This window comes from Sprattus sprattus, assembly GCF_963457725.1.
Source record: "Sprattus sprattus genome assembly, chromosome: 4".
Taxonomy (NCBI): Eukaryota; Metazoa; Chordata; class Actinopteri; order Clupeiformes; family Clupeidae; genus Sprattus; species Sprattus sprattus.
The window spans coordinates 19,971,851-19,992,754 of record NC_137923.1 but is presented as its reverse complement, the minus strand read 5'-3'; the positions used below and the strand labels follow the sequence as shown (position 1 = coordinate 19,992,754).

General features: G+C 43.9%; 1 protein-coding gene across 1 annotated transcript; it reads left to right on the top strand.

The window, feature by feature from the left end:
* The first annotated feature begins 1,080 nt into the window (after positions 1 to 1,080).
* klhl24a (kelch-like family member 24a) lies at positions 1,081 to 19,900 on the top strand. The gene is made up of 7 exons (XM_080837460.1): positions 1,081 to 1,392; positions 2,915 to 3,883; positions 5,681 to 5,865; positions 9,181 to 9,299; positions 14,254 to 14,442; positions 16,106 to 16,294; positions 16,691 to 19,900. Exons 2-7 carry the CDS (start codon positions 2,961 to 2,963, stop codon positions 16,889 to 16,891), a joined length of 1,806 nt encoding a protein of 601 aa, XP_080693586.1. The 5' UTR covers positions 1,081 to 1,392; positions 2,915 to 2,960; the 3' UTR covers positions 16,892 to 19,900.
* The last annotated feature ends 1,004 nt before the right edge of the window (positions 19,901 to 20,904 follow it).

The following is a 20,904-nucleotide window of genomic DNA, read 5'->3' as shown; positions in this document are numbered from 1 at the left end:
ATTTCCACAACCTCTCCGGGACCGAAAGGTTCTTTCCTCACAGAAAAACACTGAATGGTTCTTAGTGCACTCAATACATGAAGCCTTAAATGATTCTCCTACATTTAGTGGTCCAAAAAATTACCTACAAGAGTTCTTCATCACATATTTTTTGTTTGATACTGAACAAAGTGAAGACCCCTTTCTTTATAATTGCATGGTGAAGTAGGCTACGTGTGTAATGCTAGTTCAAAGTTCTGTTGCCACTTTCTCAGGAAATCAAATGATTTCAATCTGAATGTTTCAATTTAATGGCCTGAATCTGAATGCCATGTGAAATGAATTCTAAACAGGCCAGAGAAAAGCTTAATTATACGGTTAGTTAGTCATTAGCCAACATAAATGTAACAAATCTTCAGTGCACTAACGTATTTAAATCAATCATTCATCATTATTGACTGTCTGCCTGCTAAGTGCAATTATTGTTGAGTAGGCAATTGATCCTTAGACTTTTTCTACAGACTGGTGATGTTAAACCAACAGCAGAGGGTGCAAGTGTCCTTGAGCTGTTCATGAAATGTCACATAGAGGGTTAACAGTTACTTGTTTTCTTTCCCCAGGAGGACAAAGTGTTCTCAGATGAAATATGTTAATATGCACCCCAGCTGTTCCATAAGCATGACAAAACAATTATATCGTTTTAAAATACTATAGTTCTATTCTAAGCTAAGAAGCAGTATAGGCCTCCACAAAAGTGTCAAACGATGTTAATAAGCTGGATGGATAAAGGCTCTAGGTTTGTGGTTTAAAAATATATATATTTGTATTGTATTCTTTGTTGGTATATCGACTGCTTTGTGTCCAAATTCAATCTATAGAAGGGTTGAAAGGTAGTCTTCTTACAAAAAAAGATATTTTATAACTGACAGATTTATTTACAGTCTCACTGCCTATTTAGCAACCCCCCTCTATACCGGACAGACAACTTTACTGGTTTCGACTTCCTCAAACAGTCGATTCGTCTTCCTCGTTGTTTTGTTTGCAAACAAGCTATCCACGTGGAATGTCTCTGTGAGGGATTTTGGGAAATGTTGTCTCAGAGCTCAATGACGCTCCTAGCAATACGTACTTTAAGAAATACACTTCCCGTGAACACCCAACCAAAGTCAAGTTGGAGTGGTGCTGAGGATGTGACATAAATAACCCTGCACTATTGTCCTTTTCCAGACTTTGTGCCAGCTAAATCTTCCCGAGACAACATGTCATGATCACTGCGGAATACTTACCTTTCGACGTAGACCAGACAATTTGGACAAACCAACTTTTTTGACACCGTCTCTCTTATGGACTTTGTTTTTCAACTTTCCAGCCATTTTATTTCTAGCAGGAGTGTATTTGATATCACTGAACAAGGTAAGACAATATGCCCTATTCCATGAAATGCGTCACACCGACCGACTGTGTGGTTCTTGTCACGCGTATTTATTAATCGCCCAACAATTTACACTATTGTAAAGAGATCTGGCATTGTTTTTAGATTGTCTTAATTTGTCCGCGGCAGAAGTGTGTAGGCCTACATGTCAGCTTTTTTGTTTTGAAATAATTTGTTCTGTCCTTTGTGCTTGCAAAAAGTTCTTTCCCACCTTGTACGATTCGACAGGTAGTTTTCAACATGGCAATGCCTCTGTGCTAAAGGGGGGCTTGTGACAGCATATCATAACTTAAGTGTGTTATAATTAGAGCCTACGTGACTTATAAATAGTGTAATAGACCTACATTTTAGAATCCTTGGATTGTCTTGTAAAAAACCCTTTACTGATACAATGTATGACATTGCTCTCAAAGGAATTGTAGCATATATTGGCACAGTATTACATATAATTATGCAGTAATAATATTAGACTTGCTAAGTGGATATTGGTTTATAATGATAATAACCATATGGACGAGTGTCTGACGCTTGCAAGCGCTGTAAGCTATTCATAAAGTAAGCATATCATTGTGTCTGTGCGCTGGTAATGTTATTAGGAGGGAAAGGACTAGGCTATTGGGCAACTTGACATATTGAAAGAGAATGTACGAATTTGATTTCTTATATAGCACATATTGTAGCCTATTGGATTTGAGTCTTTGAAGAAGACTAAACAAAAGGTAAGGAGTAGTTTTGCGTCGAGGGTTGTATGTTGGTCGTGGTGGTTGGTCATTAAGCTCTATAAATAAAAATCTATAGAACATTTGGTTTCATTTAATACAGTGAATCTACACTGATGTTCAACCATTTGTTTATTTCACATGAAGTCAGAATTCAAAACAAATAGCTGTTTCTTTAGGGTCATCAATTTCTTGGCGCCAGGCATTGTATTGTTCTCTCATCATCGGTGATGGAGCGTGGCCGTTGAGATGACGCAAGTCTCTAGTTTCCTCTACCCCAGTTCCTTCTATAACCAAAACAAACCTGACTGACATTTCTGCACTGCCAGTTGCGCAACCTGGAGTGCTCATTTCTAGTTTTTACTGAACTTTTCAACTAATGCTCCCTTGCTTTTGGCATCTCTGTTATTGACACGGTATATACCACATGGCTTCAGGAGCTGTTTCCAGTTAGGTCCCATGAGGCGCCTCTTCTGTGAATTTTCTCTGTTGATTCCCCAAAGGTGGTGCATGAAGCCAACCTGAGGCAATAGAACTGCTTGTCTTAGCACTTCAGTGGAGCATTCCTTTCTTTTAAAGGAATCTTTAGAAAAGATGCAGGCTATATCTCATCTTTTTAAGCAGATTCAGATTCTTTATTGTAACATCTGATTTTACAGGATAGTAAAGAGGAACAGAGTTGACAGGTGAGATATAGCACTAGCCTCCTTGGCACTTAAGAGGGCACTTAACAGGGATCTGTATATGTTCAAGAGTTAATGGACTCTTGGGGTTTTGATTGCAGAGCCAGCCTTTGAAGTTGGGTCGCTGTTGGACATAGCGGCACAGCCATGGTGCTGATCCTGGGCCGAAGGCTGAACCGGGAGGACTCGGGGGTGCGGGACTCCCCAGCAGTGAAGCGCAAGGTGCTTGAGGTAGACCCCAAGAACCTGAGTGGCCATGATGACACGTACGACTTCTGCTCAGGTGGGCTGCATGGGGAGGGCATCCTGCAGGCCTTCAACGAGTTCCGCGACAGCCGCCTCTTCACTGATGTGGTGATCTGCGTGGAGGGCCGGCAGTTCCACTGCCACCGCGCCGTGCTTTCAGCCTGCAGCAGCTACTTTCGCGCTATGTTTTGCAATGACCACCGCGAGAGCCGCGAGATGTTGGTGGAGATCAACGGCATCCTGGCCGAAGCCATGGAGAACTTCCTGCAGTACGTCTACACAGGCCGCGCCAAGATCACCACGCAGAACGTGCAGTACCTCTTCGAGACCTCCAGCCTGTTCCAAATCTTTCCACTACGGGACGCCTGCGCCAAGTTCCTGGAGGATCAGCTTGACCCATGCAACTGCCTAGGCATCCGCCGCTTCGCCGACACACACTCACTCAAGACCCTGGCCAGCCGCTGCCGCAACTATGTCCTGCAGAACTTCGCTGATGTGACACAACACGAGGAATTCCTGGACCTGCGCAAGGAGGAGCTGGAAGAGTACATCGCCAACGATGAGCTGACCATTGGCAAGGAGGAGATGGTGTTCGAGGCGGCTATGCGCTGGGTGTACAACAGCACAGCCGAGAGGAAGCTGGTCCTCAAGGACATGCTCCAGCACGTGCGGCTCCCACTGCTACACCCCAACTACTTTGTGCAGACGGTGGAGGGAGACCAGCTCATACAGGTGGACCCTGAATGCTACCAGCTGCTGCATGAGGCCCGGCGCTACCACGTGCTGGGCAACGAGATGATGTCCCCCAGGACCAGGCCACGCAGGTGGGTAACAATGACTGTGCTATAGCAGGGGGCAGTTGGTGGTTTACCTGGGGTGCTTATTATTTCAGAGAGTGTCTTAAGCTTGGGCAAACAGCACCTAACTGAGTTAGTTTTAGTTTTGGATTAGTTAGTTAAGGAGATTTTTAAAGCAGGACACAGGATGATGATGATGTCCCCAGGACCCAGCCAAGCAGGTGGGTTAAAGTGGGTGTGCGAGTGAGCAGGGGCAGGGGCCCTTGCATCTTTGAGAACTTTGAAAAAGTGCTATATAAATTTGATTTATTATTATTATTACCTGGGGTAGCTTTTGAGCATTTTGAAGCAGAGACACTTAGCCCTTAGTTAGGGTAATTTTTCAAATTAAGGTTTGTTATTAGGCATTGGTCTTGAAGATTTGAAGTATCCTAGAGGCCTTTGTCATCTCTCAGGAATGTGATTTTGGTTGTTGAGCTATACAATTAAAGGGTAGCTCAGTAAAGACCCTTATGAGATGAAAAGTATCTGTGGGGTATAAACTAAGAGAGAGATTAAAAAGGAGGACTTGTATCTTAATGTTTTTCTTGAAGGTAGGTGTTTTGTTGTTGTTGTGGTGTTGTTTGTTGTTGTTGAGGCTTTAATGAAGTGTCTATGAAGTTATCAAATCTGTCAGGGGATTTATGTATCACATTGCTAGTGTGTCTCTCGGAAGTCTTTGTTAGCGGGAAGAGTTTGACTAAATGCAAAGCTGGCAAACGGAAGATCATTAACTGACTTGTTTTTCTCTTGCACCTGATCAGGGGAAATTACCTTGACTTGTCCATACACATTCCGCCCAACGACAGAGGTGATGCAATCCACCATAATGTGTGCCCTGCCTTTCCTTAACCACCTCTCCTACTTTACCAGTGGAGCAGTAGAGTCAGTTGTGTGTTTACTTACTTCACTAGAACTTATGAGTGTGTATGGCACGTTAGACGGGTATGTGAGTGTAATGGTGGGGGGTTCAAGAGAGGTGTGATGTCTTTTGCCACTGAGTCACAAACTGTGACTTACAGATATACTTGGGCACTGAGGTGTCATGGCTCAGAAGCTCTAGCTGAGGAGGCACGTGGTGCAGATTGTCTGTGAGCCATGTCCTGTTCCCTCGCTGGCAGGCGCTTGAGGTGTCAGTATCCAGGCAGATTAGACATGTTGCCTCTCCTCTGCCGGAGGGGCCCTGCTTCCTCCACCCCCCCCCCCCCCCCCCCCCCCTCATGTCTTTCAAAGCCACGCGATCTTCGCATCACTGCGGAAGCCCTGGGGGACAGCTCTTATTTGGTTGGCCTCCTCTCCCAGCCTGTGTGTCTTTGTGTGTGTGTGTGTGTCTCTCTCGTTACCTGTCTGGGGAGCTTTTTCTGTTTACTTTCAAATGCTTCAAAAAGAAACGGTAAACTACAATTATCCTACCAATATTGAGTCAAAATACTGCCCTTCATCTTTTCCTTTTCATGTAGATCTATCTAGATCTGACAATTAGATCATGGTTGATTTTAGAGCTTAATAAAAAAATACATGTCTCCTCTACCGACAGTATATTCTTGAATTACTGACCAGAGAAATGTGTCTAAACTACCCATACTGGTGGTAGCTCTTTCTTATTGCTTCCTCTGAATGCTCTGATTTGCCAGCTTGGCAGCCACCATGGCATGACACTTAATATGGCTGCAAGCCTGGAGGGAAAGTCCCACCCTGTTCCTCTCTAATTAGACCTGGAAGTGTTTTCTGGAAGTTCCTTATTTCCTTTGTCCCTGTCTAACGTGTTCCCCTCTCCACCTGCAGGTCCACTGGCTTCTCTGAGGTGATCGTAGTGGTTGGGGGCTGTGAGAGAGTGGGCGGCTTCAACCTGCCCTACACCGAGTGCTATGACCCCGTCACGGGCGAGTGGAAGTCTCTGGCCAAGCTGCCCGAGTTCACCAAGTCGGAGTATGCCGTCTGCGCCCTCAGGAATGATATCCTGGTCTCAGGTGAGCAAGCCTCTCCACGCGGAGGCCATATTTGTGGCCTTGATACGAAGTCGCTGTCCCTACTGTCTAATAGCAACAAGTTTGTCAAGTTGATGTTATCACCGCCAGGCAGTGTGATGAAAGTCATTAAAAAAAAAGAAAAGAAAGGTAATAGAACAAGAGCTGATTGTGGAGCAGTTTCGGATTTCGAAACTGGGGTGGTTTGACACCATCACATCATGTGCAAATTTACAGGAAAAAGTGAAGCAACACTTGAAGGTTCCTCGACCGCCCCAGGCCTTGTTCAGTCACTGGTGCTGTGTTGACCAATGCAGTGCATTCTGGGACAGCCGCAGGCAGCAAAGTAGTCCCATAAACTCCCTTGTAAAGAAAGGCAGCCCTGGCTCCTTCACATGGGCAGAGCAATCACGTCATTCAGGGCTCATACTCGCAGTGCCAGCTCAGTTCTCAACATGCAAACACTTCAAGTCTATTGTGGTTTAGGAACTTAACACATTGCACCATTTATAGTCAGATTTAGACAAAGTTATTTTTCGGGGCAGATCTGTTTATCCAGGTCCGTTGAAGTAATGTAATAACATTAAATAAGCATTATGTGAGTCATCTATGCTGAGGAGACTGGTCAGCATAGTTGGTAAAAGTTGCCGTGTTCATGGACAATACCATGAATATCCATATCAAGCTCACAGAGTTTACCCAGAGAATAATTGTGTCTGAAACAAAAACAGCGACAGCATTTTCAAAACAGCAACAGAGCTGTCCAGCAAACTGCGAGTAAGCTGCCAAACAGGTTGGAAAACGATCAGGAGAGAGATAGATGAAGGCAGCGAGGGCTGGAGAGGGAGATGGGACTGAAGAAGAAGAGCTGGCACCAGGTTAGGGGGAGGGGGGTTGGGGCCAGGGTAGGGGTGGAAAAGATTGTTTGTTTGTTTGTTGGGGGGGGGGGGGGGGGGGGGGTTGCTCTCACGTGTCTTTTGTCAGTGGGCAGCTGTTTGAAAAAAGTCAAAAACTACCCTCCCCCCTTCTATTTTACTCCTTACGCTCTCTCCCCCTCTGTGTTTTTCTCTTTCTTTCATTTGGTCTCTTTCATTCCGTTTCTTTCTCTCTCGCTCTCTTTCCCTCTCTTGCTGTCTCTTTTCCCTTGCCCTCCCTCTCTCTCTCTCTGTCTCTAATCTGACTCTGACTCTGTTTTCCATATCTTATTCTGGCTTTTACCCCCTTTCCCCAACTGTACAGTTTTTTGAACCGTTCTCCTTTGTAAACAATCTTTCCTTTCCCTGAGCCTCTCTCTTCCCTCTCCTTCTCTACCTCTCTCTCTCTCTCACCCCTCTCCCTCCCCCTCTCCTAATATTTCTCTGCACGTGTGCTGGCGGGGCTCCAGCCTGGGCCCCACTGACTAGCAGCTCAAACTGGATCATGTCGGAGGCGAGAATCAGACACCACCACATCTGACCCGGTCACTTCAGTGTCTCCTGATGATAGTTCTCACCCTGAGAGAGAGAGAGAGAGAGAGAAAAGTCTTATTAAGGGCTCTAGGGTTTGCCTTAAAAAGAAAACCCCTCAGGCCTAGACAACTAACCATAATCCTACTAAAAACAAACTTGCATATCCCTGTTTGGTCAGTTCCGTGGATTTGAAGAGAGTATATATTTAGACTTAAGGTGTTTGTGCATTTCAGCAGTTGTGTGTATGTTAGTGTTTGTGTGTGTGTGTATTTGAGTCTGTGTGCGCACTTTGTCCCAGAACATTGCTTCAGGCATTGAAAAAAAAACCTCCTACATGCTTGCAAGCATTCCCAGTAGATACTTCTAGAAATGATATGTTTGTGTGTGTCTGTCTGTGTGTCTTTGTGTTAGAGAGAGTGGCTCATTGGCTGACGGCGCTCTCCTCACCGCAGGCACAAAGCAAACATTTTTCTTCTCTCTCCTTCATGTGGAGGTTCACCAGACTATTAGAAGACAAAACATCAGAAGAGACACCACAAGTCCAGCCAAAACCCTTTTCAGTTCCATTCACAACACACTCTCAGTCAAGTCACAGACTTTTAGCACCCAGTTTAATGACAGAAGAAGTTAAAGTAGAAGGCAATACTACCTCTATCAGTTTACTAACAGGTTTCTTTCACACTAGCCCAGAAAGACTGGTCATAAGTTCAAGTTCAAAGTAGCCCCAAAGTAGCCCCAAGTTCAAGCCCCTCTGAGTCATGTTCTTAGACAGTTCACGCACCAGGTTCTATTTATAATGTCCCTGGATTGGGAATCCTTCTCTTTCTTCCAGGCCGTCTCTAAACACCTTTTTAAACAAGGAAAGAAAACAGACGATAGAATACACACTCTCCATCTGTGGGTTGGTAGGGTTTGAGGGGGCTTTTGTTCACCCACAAAGCACTGACGCCACTGCTCTCCGTATGGAGCTCTTTGTTACCATGGCTGTGGCTGTTGTGCCGGGAGCGTGTGTGTGTGTTTGTGTGTGTGTGTGTTTAGTTGGCTTTGTAAAGGGACGAGGGAGACAGGTGCTGTATGCAAAGTTGTGAAAGCAAGGTGCTGTGTCTGGGCCTGCAGGAAACGTGACTGGATCACCTACCTGGCTCAGACGTTGTTGACCTCTCCTCTAGGAGGAAAACAAATCCCTCCCTCTCTTCTTCTCATCTGAGACCACTGTTATTTAGGAAAAAAGATAAGTGAAGCAGGAAGTCTTACCGATCTAGCCCCAACGTTTCTAGCAGATCCCATGTAAATACCTGTAAGATGAATGGACTGAGCAAGAACTGAACTTGTCACAGCATGCTCTGTTCATACCGCACATGTTACAGTGTGATGAAAAGTTAATATGTTTGTATTCCTTATCACAGTTTATCTACCAAATGCACATGTTTATTGTCTTTATACCCTGCATTGGCTGCTTTAGGCAAGGGGGGGGGGGGGGGGGGCAATATTTTTGGGGGGATAAAGTTCATAACAAACAACAATTTGCTTTCTGGTTGGTTGTCTCAGAGCAGAAATAGAGCAAGCTCCGACAGGTAGAGGATTGAGTGAAAGGAGTAAAAAGGTGTAATTTCTGCTTGTCAAGTTTTCATGTCAGTTAAAAATGCAGTGCATTATTGCAAACCAATGTTTTTTCTCAAATGTTGTTTATCAAATCAAATTCAAAGAAAAGACAGAGTATACTGTCTCGTCAGTATGTGTGAACAGAAGGGCCTCAAACTCCTTTAGGTTTTATCATATGAGGTGCAGGAACACAATATCAACTGATGCTGAAGTAGGCCACCTCATATGATCCTGTCCAGCTTATGGAGAGGGTTTGTTGCTCTTTCAGGGGGTCGCATCAACAGCAGGGATGTGTGGATGTACAACTCACAGCTCAACCTGTGGATCCGAGTGGCCTCCCTCAACAAGGGGCGCTGGCGTCACAAGATGGGCGTCATCCTGGGGAAGGTAAGCCAAACAGTACTCCTTTTAAGTCACATGTTTTCACAGTAAAGTTTTCATCATGATGCCAGATGATCTGTCTATTCCAGTGAAATGCATGGCATGTAACAGTTGATGTGAATATGTATGCGTGTTGGTGTGTGGAATAGCTCATTAGTTATACAGGGCTATAGCCATGTATTTTACCCCTTCATGCTGTTAGGTTGTGGTTTTTGTCTCAGCTAATTCTCCAAAGGTTAACCTTGGCCCTGGAAGACATGATGTTGCAACACATGGCAGATGACATCACGTGTTCCAAACTAAATCAACAAACAAGCTCCCTTGAAAAAGTAACCCACCAGACCACAGTGTTCAAGGCACTCAAAAAGATAGTCAATCGGAAGATGATAAACAGTTAACATGAACAGCCTTTACCACTGCATGGCAGTAATAAGAAAGCCATCTAGACATACCCTCTTGTCCTGTCTTGGACTCCCCTGACCCCTGCCAGGTCTGGGATCAGAGGGAAGAGATCGTATGTGAAGGGCACTATCAGACACTCAAACACACATCTATGTGTGCCTCTATGTGTCCTATGTTCAGTGTGCAGAATGGATGCATTTAGGAATTATTTACTAGACAAAAACCTTTGGCACGCAAAGTTTCTAGCACGCAAACAAATTAGTGATTTTGTAACTTGCAATTGCAATTGTGGTTGCCAGCCGTCTCAGACCCGCTCTGATGTGGTGCACATTCGTTCTGGCTGCCTTCCAGGGTGGATGGGTGGCCCCATGGGATTGAGCACATGGAGAAAAATGCCTTGCATTCAGAGGGCCCTGCTCTGTAATGTGGTGTTGCCAGTACTCCCTGCAACAAAAACACCAACCCTGCAGAGCTGCCCTGAAGTCATCTATTTCCTCTCTGAGCTGGAGTGGACTGCATACTCTGCCATAATCCGCTCAGTGTTTTTTTCTTCTTTTACTCAGAAAGTATGGCTCTAAACCATAAAACAACAACCGTCAGCTGGTTTGTTTTTCTCTCCCCGTGTTTTTTTTTCATAGGGGCCAGTGCTGTCCTGGCAGAACCTGTTAATCACCAAAGCCTTGTTAAGTGGGAGCCGCCTCCCCACCTGTTATTAATTGCGGAATGGCGTATCAGCCGCTGGGTGGTGCCTTATGGTGCTGCCAGCGCATGGGTCAGATCCAGACCAAGCCTGTGGAACTAAAGCAAAGCAGAAGTTGCGCAATCATGATACAGCTGAGCTGTGTGTGTGTGTGTGTGTGTGTGTGTGCGTCTGAGTGTGTGGTTTAAACAGTACTTCAGGAGTATTTTAGGGGAATGCGAGTGGAAAATATGCCAGTCACCCTAAAGCAGAGTTAGTTAGATGTGTACTGTAACCTCTTTGTCTGAAAACACATTCCTCTGTAAGTATGGCAGTGCCTGCAAAAAGCCCCACACTTTGTTATTATGTAGGTTCCAGATGTTACAAAACATGCATGTAATTACATTCTAATTCTGCGGCTTATTTTTGTTGTTGTTTTCAGTTCCAAAGTGTGTGTGCTTTTGTTTCTGAGAGAGTGTGTATATTTGTGTGCGAGTGTGTGTGAAAGCATTTACGTGTTTAGTTGTGTTTGTGTGTGTGTATGTCTGTGTGTGTGTGCTTGCGTCACTCACTGCTTGCATGTGATTTTGCTTAGGTGTGTTTGTGTTTTGAAGCATGTTTTCAATGCATCTTAGATAACATGGCCTATTTGCAGTTATATTGGCAGCCACAGCATATATGACTCATCCAAGAAACAGGTTAAAGCTGAATATGAACACATTACTCATCTATGTCACATTGGACGCAAGCCAAAATTAACCCCCTCACGCACACATACATGCACCTTGCACACACACACACACACACACACACTTCAAAAATTGAAATCTTAGCTCGATGAAATATCTTAAATCAAGGCAATATATGCTTGTTTTCGTCTGCCAAGATATTTATTCTTACCAGGCATTTTTTTATGTTGGAGCATTCCACTTGCTTCAAGCGTTTCAGTCCTTCATCTTAATGAGGTATTAAAACTTGTTACTGAGATTTTATTTCTGGATCTGAGCCAGTTAATGCTTGAAACTAGTTTGATCACCACTGACAAGTACAAAACTGCTTTGTTAAAGTCAGAATCAAGACAAATGTACTTGTTTTTAGTCTGGCCACACTAGTTTTAAGATATTAGATATTATAAGTATAAAAGCTGAATTTCTGCAGTGCACGTGTAAACACACACACACACACACACACACACACACACACACAGCAGGCGTGGCCCAGATCTGGATGGGATTGGGACCAAATATGGGTTAAATGCTTTCCAGGATCCGTTCCTATCCTAGTGTTTTCTCCCCCTTTTCCCCCAGTTCTATTTCCTCTGCAGTAGTTTGTGAAGACGTTGTTCTGGCTTTTCTGTTCTCAACTCTGTAAGTTTGGAGGGGACAGCTCAGGCTCATGTTTTTATCAGGTATGCTATCTGGTTGCTTTATGGAACACATAAATGCTCACCGATTGAGGTAGACTCAAGACTTTTCAGAGCTGGCTTGTCATTACCTTTGATGCGCCTCAGACGTTGGAAGGCAGTGTTTTGGTAGATGTATACAGAGATCATATAACAAGTTAGGTGAACTTGACCCCTTCCTCTTAATTTAAAAACGGTCCACCTGGACATCATCCTTCCCCCTAAGAGGAACTCCTCTATGATCTTCTCCCTTCTTCCACCGTAAATTACAGTAATTAGGGCGTAATTATCCTACTTGTTTGGCCTCTTATCCAGCATTCATGAGGATGATAAGCAGTCCTTTTATCTTTTTTTCATTCACATTTAGATGAACTAGCCAACCACTGAAGTTACTTGTCAGCGGTTCCATATAGGTCTGTGGTGTTCATGCCAATGCTGCCACATGTTTTTGTCATTGTGGAGATTACCCTTGGGCCTTAAAGGAACTCTGTACTTGTGCGTGTGTGTGTGTGTCTTTGCATCTGTGTGTGTGTGTGTGCTCCCACTTCCTGTTGAACTAGTTTTCTAGGCAGATGGGGGATTGTAGGTCAGCTCTCTTTGTTTCCTCCCAGAAGTCCCTCTTTGTAGCAACAACAGGGCCTCTCCTTTTCTCTCTCTCTCTCTCTCCCTCTTTCTTGTTCCTCCTTAATTTCTGTATGTTTTGGATTGTGACAAGGGAAACAGTAAAGACATCCCCCTATCTGCCCCTGTTCCTGCCTAACACCAGAGCCCTCTGTCCTTTGCAACAGTGACAGGGCCTCTCTGTATTGGACCCAACACCCAAATGTGTGTATGTGTGTGTGTGTGAGAGAGAGAGAGAGTTTGTATGTGTTTGTGAGTATGCTTGTGTGTATGTGTGTGTTAATACAAACGTTTGTGTGTGTATGTGGTGTGTGTTAGAGAGAGAGTTTGAGTGTGTGTGTTTATTTATGTGTGTGTTAATATATGCGTGTGTGTGTGTGTTCTCGTGGGCGCGATAGAGCAGAGCAGTGGAGAACCATTAAGGCCATTTGTCACAGTAGTCACCTTGGGTCGTACTGAATGCGACAACACCTGTTTTGCTTTCCTGTCCTTAACATCTGTCAGTCAACGTTTGTGGATACCTTCCCTTTACTGGCATACAAAAGGAACCTTACCAGTAGCATATTCTTTATATTACTTCCTGTTTTCCTTCCTGTTTTCCGTCTACATACTTCAGTGTCATATTTGAATGCTATCATATTCGTTCAAGAGAATGAAAGACAACTTATCCTCTTTGCTGGCTAGATTTATGTTCAATGGTGGGTGGATTTTAATTAGAAATACCCCCCCTCCCCCCCTGCTCTTTCTACGCAAGTTGTTGTGAAACTATTCCTCAAGCAGTGAACTCAGCACCCTGATCATCATGCCGATAAGGATCACGTCGTCATTCTCTTTGCTCTGCTCCAGCCTCGAGCTCTGTCTTAATTCATGTCTGCCATCTAGCTGAGCGCTTCATGCTGAGACGCCCTGACGGAAACTAATTTCTGGTGTCGTTAGAAATTCTAATGCCACCTTTCAGTTAGAGTAGTGGTCCCAATTGCGTTTGTGGAACTCTGGTGGGGTATTTCTCTCCATAACAGGTGTGTGTGATTAGATTGGATACACACTCACCCAACCCCATGCTCCAGCCTCTGTTCCATGAGGTAATGTCTGCGTTTTGTTCCAGCTCCTAAAAACATTCCTCCTAACGCCATTATTAAAACATTCCATGAGATAACTACTGTATTCATAGAGGCGCACATGCAAGCAGGTATATAGGTATATGCCATTCATGCTTCTTCGTGTAATTTATCTTCATTGTGTCAGACTGCTGGTTCATGCACTGCCTTGCATGAAGTGAGGCCCTTCAGGTGGGCTAACTAATAATACAAGCATGAATCCTTAAATTCCTTAAGTTAAACATCCGAGGAAGAACTGCCGAAGACGATGCGGGGCTGTAAACTGGTTAGCACCGAAGAGAGTTGGTGATGCCAACAGCCGTCTTAGACCAGCTCTCTTAGACCTTAGATCTTCTTTTGATTAGCATGCCGTGGCACTTCATTGACACAAACAGGTGGACCGGTGCCAAAGAATGTAACTGTAACTCTCTCATGAAATTCCATTATTGTTTGTGTGTGTGTGTGTGTGTGTGTGTGTTAATCTGATGAATGTTGCAGCTCCAGCTATGTCTTTTGGGGGTTTGTGACTTGTCCATGCCTGTTGAAGGGATTCTATAGAAAAACCCTAATCAGGTTGGCTGCTCTCTCCGTTACATTTTGTTTCTTATTGACATGTTTTTGTTTTGTCTGTGTGCTGTGTGATTGTATATGAACATGTACACATGTGTGTGTTTGTGTACACGTGTGTGTGTGTGTGTATAGATGCATGTACTGTATGTATGTGTGTGTTTATGTGTGTGTTTATGTGTGTGTTTATAGGTGTATGCTGTAGGAGGCTATGACGGGCAGTGCCGCCTGAGTAGTGTAGAGTGCTACGACTCCTTCTCCAACCGCTGGACTGAGGTGGCCCCCATGAAGGAGGCAGTTAGCTCTCCAGCCACCGCCAGCTGTGCGGGCAAGCTCTACGTCATCGGGGGAGGGCCCGACGACTTCAACTGTTCTGACAAGGTCAGTGGCCCACCATTAGATTCTCTCTTCAACCTTTCATCCCGAATTTCTCTTCACTCTCTTGCCTCGCTCCGATACTCCACACCATTTAGCTCTGCCAGAAAGAAGATATCTGATTATGTGTTCACATATAGCTGCTCAGATACTGTGAACTACACTATAAGGAAATTATCTGACTGTCTGTTCACATTGTACCAGTCAGCTGATCAGGCTTTGTCATTACCATGTAAATTCATATCGGATAATATCAGCTGACTAGACTGACTATCCAATCAAATTCAACTGCCCCCATAACGTCAGCTGATCAGAATTTGAGGTTATTGTTTAAATAAAGTACATAGATAAAGTAAGCAGACCAGACTTTATATTTGACAGTCGATTCGCATTTTTCACATTCAATCCAAAATAACCCTGACTTTAGGTGATAAATCTGGAGTTGTTTTGTCATGTTTTGTCTGTCCTTAATGCACCAGTAGAAACACATACACTTGGCAGGTAAGATCAGATCTTTTGTTAAGGTGAACTCACCATGCCTTGCCTGAGTCCAGCCTTTATGTTTGGGGTTGTGTAACCCTCGATAATGTTGAGATCAGTCCACATGATGTGTGGCGCCTGAAAGAGCTAAAAATAGGTCTTGACTCACACAAAGAGTCAACCTCATTAGGCCTGTCAGGCAGTGTGTAAAATCAAACAGTGTCCAAACATTAACAATGGCACACACGTTGAATGCAGGGTTTTTTTTCTTGTTTTTATTGGATCATCTGCTAGCTTTAGAAATGTATCGTGCATGGCTCTTGAACATCTGAAAGCTTTTTGTGTAAAGATTTGGCTCTGAATAGCAGTTCCTTGATAAAGTTAGCCTATTCCCTGAAACCAGAGTGGTGTTGGTGTGTGCTAGTGTGCTTTTGCGTACTTGTGTGTGATTATGTACATATTTACTCCTGTGTGTGTGTGTGTGCATATGCACACCTGTGTTTACGTGCTTGTGCACATTTGCCTGTGTGTGCTTTTAAGCTCTACCTAAGCGACAGGTGGGCCTCAGGAACAGCTGTGCAGGATTAGGGCTTTTCACCTCGTTTTCTGTTTCTCTTGGCTCAAAGCTTCATCCTTACAGGAGCTGGCCAATGCCGTGCCTGCCTTAGGTTTCAGGTCTCTGCCCACTCCCTCAACGCCCGCCTGTGATATTACTGACCATCGGCAAAGGCAGATCAGTGTCAGAGAGTAGTGTGATCGCATAGGCAGAAATAGGAGCTGCTTCATAATGTCAAAGGACATTTAGTTTAGTCCCCCAGTGCTTCAAATAGGGTCTTTAGGCCAATTGGTAGTCTGTTATCCTGTCTGGTACAGTGTGTCTGCACTGTGAAAATGAAATTAACATTCTTGAGCTCAAAAATATGAGCTCACTTATCCCAACTAATAGAGTGTCAAGATTCACTTAAATGCACGCGTGCATGGTCCCCGCCCCTGCTGGATGTAGCAGTTTTACAGTGTTTTTATTCTTTGTGTCAGTGAGGGAACCCAAACCCATTTGTTTTAAATCAATAGAAAACACAAACCGTTCAGGGTGCACTCTAGCAAGCCTCTTTTGGTAAGGTTGTATGTTTGATGAGCCGTGCTATTTAAAGACCCTGGGTGGCTGACCCTCCTCCGCCTCCACCCCCAGGTCCAATGCTACGACCCGGAGACAGACAGCTGGCTCCTGCGGGCCAACATCCCCATCGCCAAGCGCTGCATCACCGCCGTGTCCCTGAACAACCTCATCTACGTGGCCGGCGGCCTGACCAAAGCCATCTACTGCTACGATCCCACACAGGACTACTGGATGCACGTGGCCAGCACCTTCAGCAAGCTGGTGAGGCCTCCTTTCTCTCTCTCTCGCTCGCTCGCTCTCTCTCTGTCTCTCTCTCTCTCATTGGCTAAGCTATTTTCACCACTGTGCTATATTTCATTGCAACATCCCACACCCTCTTGTCTCAGTAGTCAATTATTTTTCAATGTAATAAAAAAAAGACACAAGTACTGTGTTGAAGTTTAAATAGTCCCTAATTCCACTTAATTCAGTCACCCAGTGCCTCCTTAGCTACCATTATTTTCTGAATGTCATCTGAATAAAAGGCTGTGATTTTAAAGTGTTTCATTTGTCAGTGTGTCTTTTCAATTGAGCTGACCTCTCCATCTCTCTTTCTCTCTCTCTCTCTCTCTCTCTCTCTCTCTCTCTCTATCTATCTTTCTCTTTTTGTCTCTGCAGGAGAGTTGTGGAATGTCTGTTTGTAATGGGAAGATCTTCATCCTGGGCGGGCGGGGAGAGACGGGCGAGGCCACGGACACCATCCTGTGCTATGACCCCGCCACCAGCATCATCACCGGCGTGGCGGCCATGCCCCGGCCTATCTCCTACCACGGCTGTGTGACTATCCACCGCTACAATGAGAAGTTCCACCGGCCCTGACAACAGCACTTAAAACATACACCCACACACCCATACATCACCTATACACACACACACACATAAACACATGAAGATGACATAGGACCCTCACATACTGTATATACATACACAAAAACACATATGTAAAGATACAATATTGGACCCACATGTTTATAGAAAACAAATAGAACCCACACAGAGACATACAAACGTACAGACATTTTTCCACAAGCTTCTTGGAACTCTATTACAGTTTTTCTTGTCCCAGCTGGTCAGTCACTCTCTCCTACGTGATTGGCCTGCCTCTGAGTGACCCTCTGAGTGTGCCTTTCCTCTATAGGATGGTGCACACCACACCATTACTTGTAGAGGTCAAAGGTCATGTTTCCCATAAGCCCGAGACTGAATGAATCCTTATCGCCCTCATAAAGGACAATGACCTGTTCTACGGAACAGTGCAAGTAGTGAGGGCTAATTTCTTCATCTCTCACTCGGGTTTGCTAATCAAAGAAGCATCAAGAGAACCAAGCACCAGAGGGTTAGAGTGGGTTGTGGCGGTGGCGTTCCTCAAGGCACTGTTATTTTTATGTGGCTTCTTATTTGTCGATACCTTCAGGTTGTGTTTTATGTGTTGATTTTATTAATTCTTTTATATCGTAAGTTATGTTTTGTAAGCTGTTTTACTATATATAGCATAATTAAATATGGTATACATGTGTAGGGGATATGTGTACCCTCAGTAGTGTAGAGTGTAGGGTAGAGACTTGGTGAGTGGTTGTGTCATTTATATTTCTTTCTGTCGAGGGACACAAGTGAGACCACACACAGGGCTTGCTCTCTGACATACTGGCAGCTTTGAAATACCTAAATGAATATGGTTAGGTAATGCTGACAGACAAAAGGCTCTTTTAAGAACCTAACTTTCAAATACAAACAAGAACTAAAAAGAACTCAACTTGATTCAAAGTTCCTGTACAAGAACTTTTAGTTTTGACAGAATCTTGCAAACACATGGGGCTCTATTAAAAATAACAAGGCATGGAACTGCACTTCCATGGACTAAAAATATGAACCCCAGGGCCTTCTCATTTGAGAACAGTATTCATCTTATGTTTTCTGCTGCAGAGAAGCATAAGCTGTGTGTGTGTTGGATGTAGCTTGCGGTACCCTACATGCATACTTTGAGGTGTGTTCACTAGTGCGTTAGTTTTAGTGTGGGTCTTGTTTGGGTGATTGATGATTTTCTGTTAGTGAGGATTGAATGCGTTCTCAATAACGGTCAGTAATGATGCCGCTGGGATAGAATTGTATTGCTGTGAAACCATGTTTTTTTGTATTTAAATGTATTTCTTTATTTCATTTAAATACCAATCGTGCCTTGATCAATTTATATCAATAATTCAGAGCCCCAGTTATGCACTTGAGTGGATGGGAAACGAAGAAGAGATTTCTTTCTTTCATTTTCTGAATGTCATGATTGGAGATGGGTAAAGGGCATTTTATTTTATTTTTGATTCTCCAATGAACGTAAATATTGTGTGTGTGTGTGTGTGTGTGTGTGTGTGTGTGTGTGTGTGTGTACATGCACATGTGTATGCATATGTTGGTGAAAGAGGCACAGAGAAAGCCTTCTCGCGACCCAACAGAACACCAACAGATGTGAAAGCGTTTACATCGATGCACATACGCCACCACAGGAATGTCTCAGGCCTGATTCTAACCGAGGGTGATTGAGAGCCGGAGGCCCTGAGCACAAAGATGGAGTTGAAGCCATAATTAACCCAGTTTAGCAGCACCTCAGATGCCAACCTCCTCTCGTCATCCACAGATAGCGACAGGAATGCTGGCACAGCTCACGGAAATGTTAGAGCCCCTCTCTCTGAAGACATCTCTCACACACACACACACACACACACACACACACACACACACACACACACACACACACACACACACGGATAGACAGACAGACAGACAGACAAGCACAGACATACAGAGTAACGAAGGCTTAGAGAAACATGCATACACACACACACACACACACACACACACACATACAGAGAGAAAAAGAGTGAGAGAGACACACAAACACATTCACACACAGGGAGACCGACAGACAAGCCACACGCGCGCTCTCTTTGTGGAGGTATTTAGCCCCAGGAGGGTGGCGTGTGCCGTCTGCTTACATCCTGTACAATACACACGTGAGAGTGGTTAATGTCATCATCGCAGAGCTGTGAGTGTGTCAGTGTTTTGTGACTAATAATGTACTGAAACTTATTTTTTCTTAAACGTTTAATTGATTTTTTCTTCTTTTTCTGTTTTTATGGTTGTGGAAGTGTGTCTGTGTGTGGGTGAGGTTGGATGTGTTCCTATTTTTTGCTGATTTATTTGTATTTACTACCTGTGCAGGGCTGCATTATAAAGGCTTTAATAAAGAGTGTCAGGCACAAGCACATGTGCTGTCATGTCACTAGGAACTGAGTTAGCAAAAGAGCTGCCTTAGTCTCAGACAGCTGATTTGAAACAATTGAATGTGAGGGTTGAATAAAAGAGTGAATTCATTAATGAGTGAATAAATGGGTGAACAGGTGTAAAACGAGTGCCCAGCGTGAATGGACATTTATATCAAGCAGTCACTAAAAGGCAGGCTCAATAGTGTGTATAGGGGTAACAGCTGGGTGTGAAAACAATGGAGTAAATGGACACTAAGGAACTGAAGAAGCATGGCTTCCCAACTTCCTGTTGAGCGCAATGCGGGCTGGAAGCTAATTCATGGATTTGTGGAATAGCGCTATCAATCTAATGCACACACCTCTACATTGTCAGCCAAAAAGAAACAGGCCCCTGTTCTCACCAATCTGACAGTATGTAAGATGTGTATGCCTCTTGTTCAAAAGATGGAGCTGTGCATTTGGGTGCCATTGATCTCTCTCTGCTAAGTGCCTGATGATTGATTTCTTAGCTGTTTGTGTTTTTCTTGCTGAGAGGTATGTTTGTACGGCTACAATAAACTCTCTTTTTCAGCAAGTTATGGGTGGCATCTTCATGGCGTCACACATTAGACATTTGACTGTCCCACTTTTGTGTTGACCAGCGGTGTTTTGTAAAAGATAGACTTAACAGCACTCAGCCCCTTAGAGGAGGCACAACATCAACTAGAAAATGCATTTCCTGAAGGAAATACCAGTGCATGAAATGCAAAAGTTAGGAAAGGAAGAAGAAAAGAAAGAAGAGTGAAAGAAGGAAAGAAGAGTGGAAGAAGGAAAGAAGAGTGAAGAAAGGAGAGAAGAGAGGAAGAAGGAAAGAAGAGTGAAAGAAGGAAAGAAGAAAAGAAAGAAGAGTGAGGAAAGGAAAGAAGAGTGGAAGAAGAAAAGAAAGAAGAGTGAAAGAAGGAAATCATAGTTGAAGAAGGAAAGAAAAGTGAAAGAAGAGTGGAAGAAGGAAAGAAGAGTGAAAGAGAAAAAGAGTGAAAATATTGAAAAAAGGAGATAAAAATGGAGTGAAGAAGAGAGATTGAGTGTGAGAGAAAGTAGACTGAGAGGGATAGAGAGAAAGATGGAGAGATGGAGAGAGAAAAAAAGTAGAGAATGGAAGGTGTCTTAATGTTCCTAGTTACAGTTAAATTGAGAGGGACAGAGAAAAGGTTCCTTGGATTTGGCGCAGGTGTCAGTGGAGCACAGGTGCAAGCCAGTTTAAAGACCCTATTATGATGTCATAATGGCCCAATGTAAGTCAATGGGAAAATTTAGATTCGTTTTTATTTAATATCTTAAAAAGTATAAAGTTTAGAAAAGAAAAATACATAGCATAAGTGTCCTTTACAAGACCTACGCGACAAAGTTTGAATGAAGTTTCTACGTTAAACGGTTCGGGCTGAATTAATCGCAGAAAAAGGGAAGAAGAAGAAGAAGAAGAAGAAAATGCCTAGGAATAACAATACAGGGCATTTCATGCACTGTAATTATAGGCCGGTTCCTAAGGTCTCATTATTATAGTAGCTGTGTGGAGAAGAATGTTTGAAAAGGAAATAC

Coding starts and splice junctions, on each gene's coding strand:
- klhl24a (XM_080837460.1), top strand. CDS start 2,961: ATGGTGCTGATCCTGGGCCGAAGGCTGAACCGGGAGGACTCGGGGGTG. Junction 3,884..5,680: donor CCCAGGACCAGGCCACGCAG/GTGGGTAACAAT, acceptor CTCCACCTGCAG/GTCCACTGGCTTCTCTGAGG. Junction 16,295..16,690: donor CCAGCACCTTCAGCAAGCTG/GTGAGGCCTCCT, acceptor TTGTCTCTGCAG/GAGAGTTGTGGAATGTCTGT.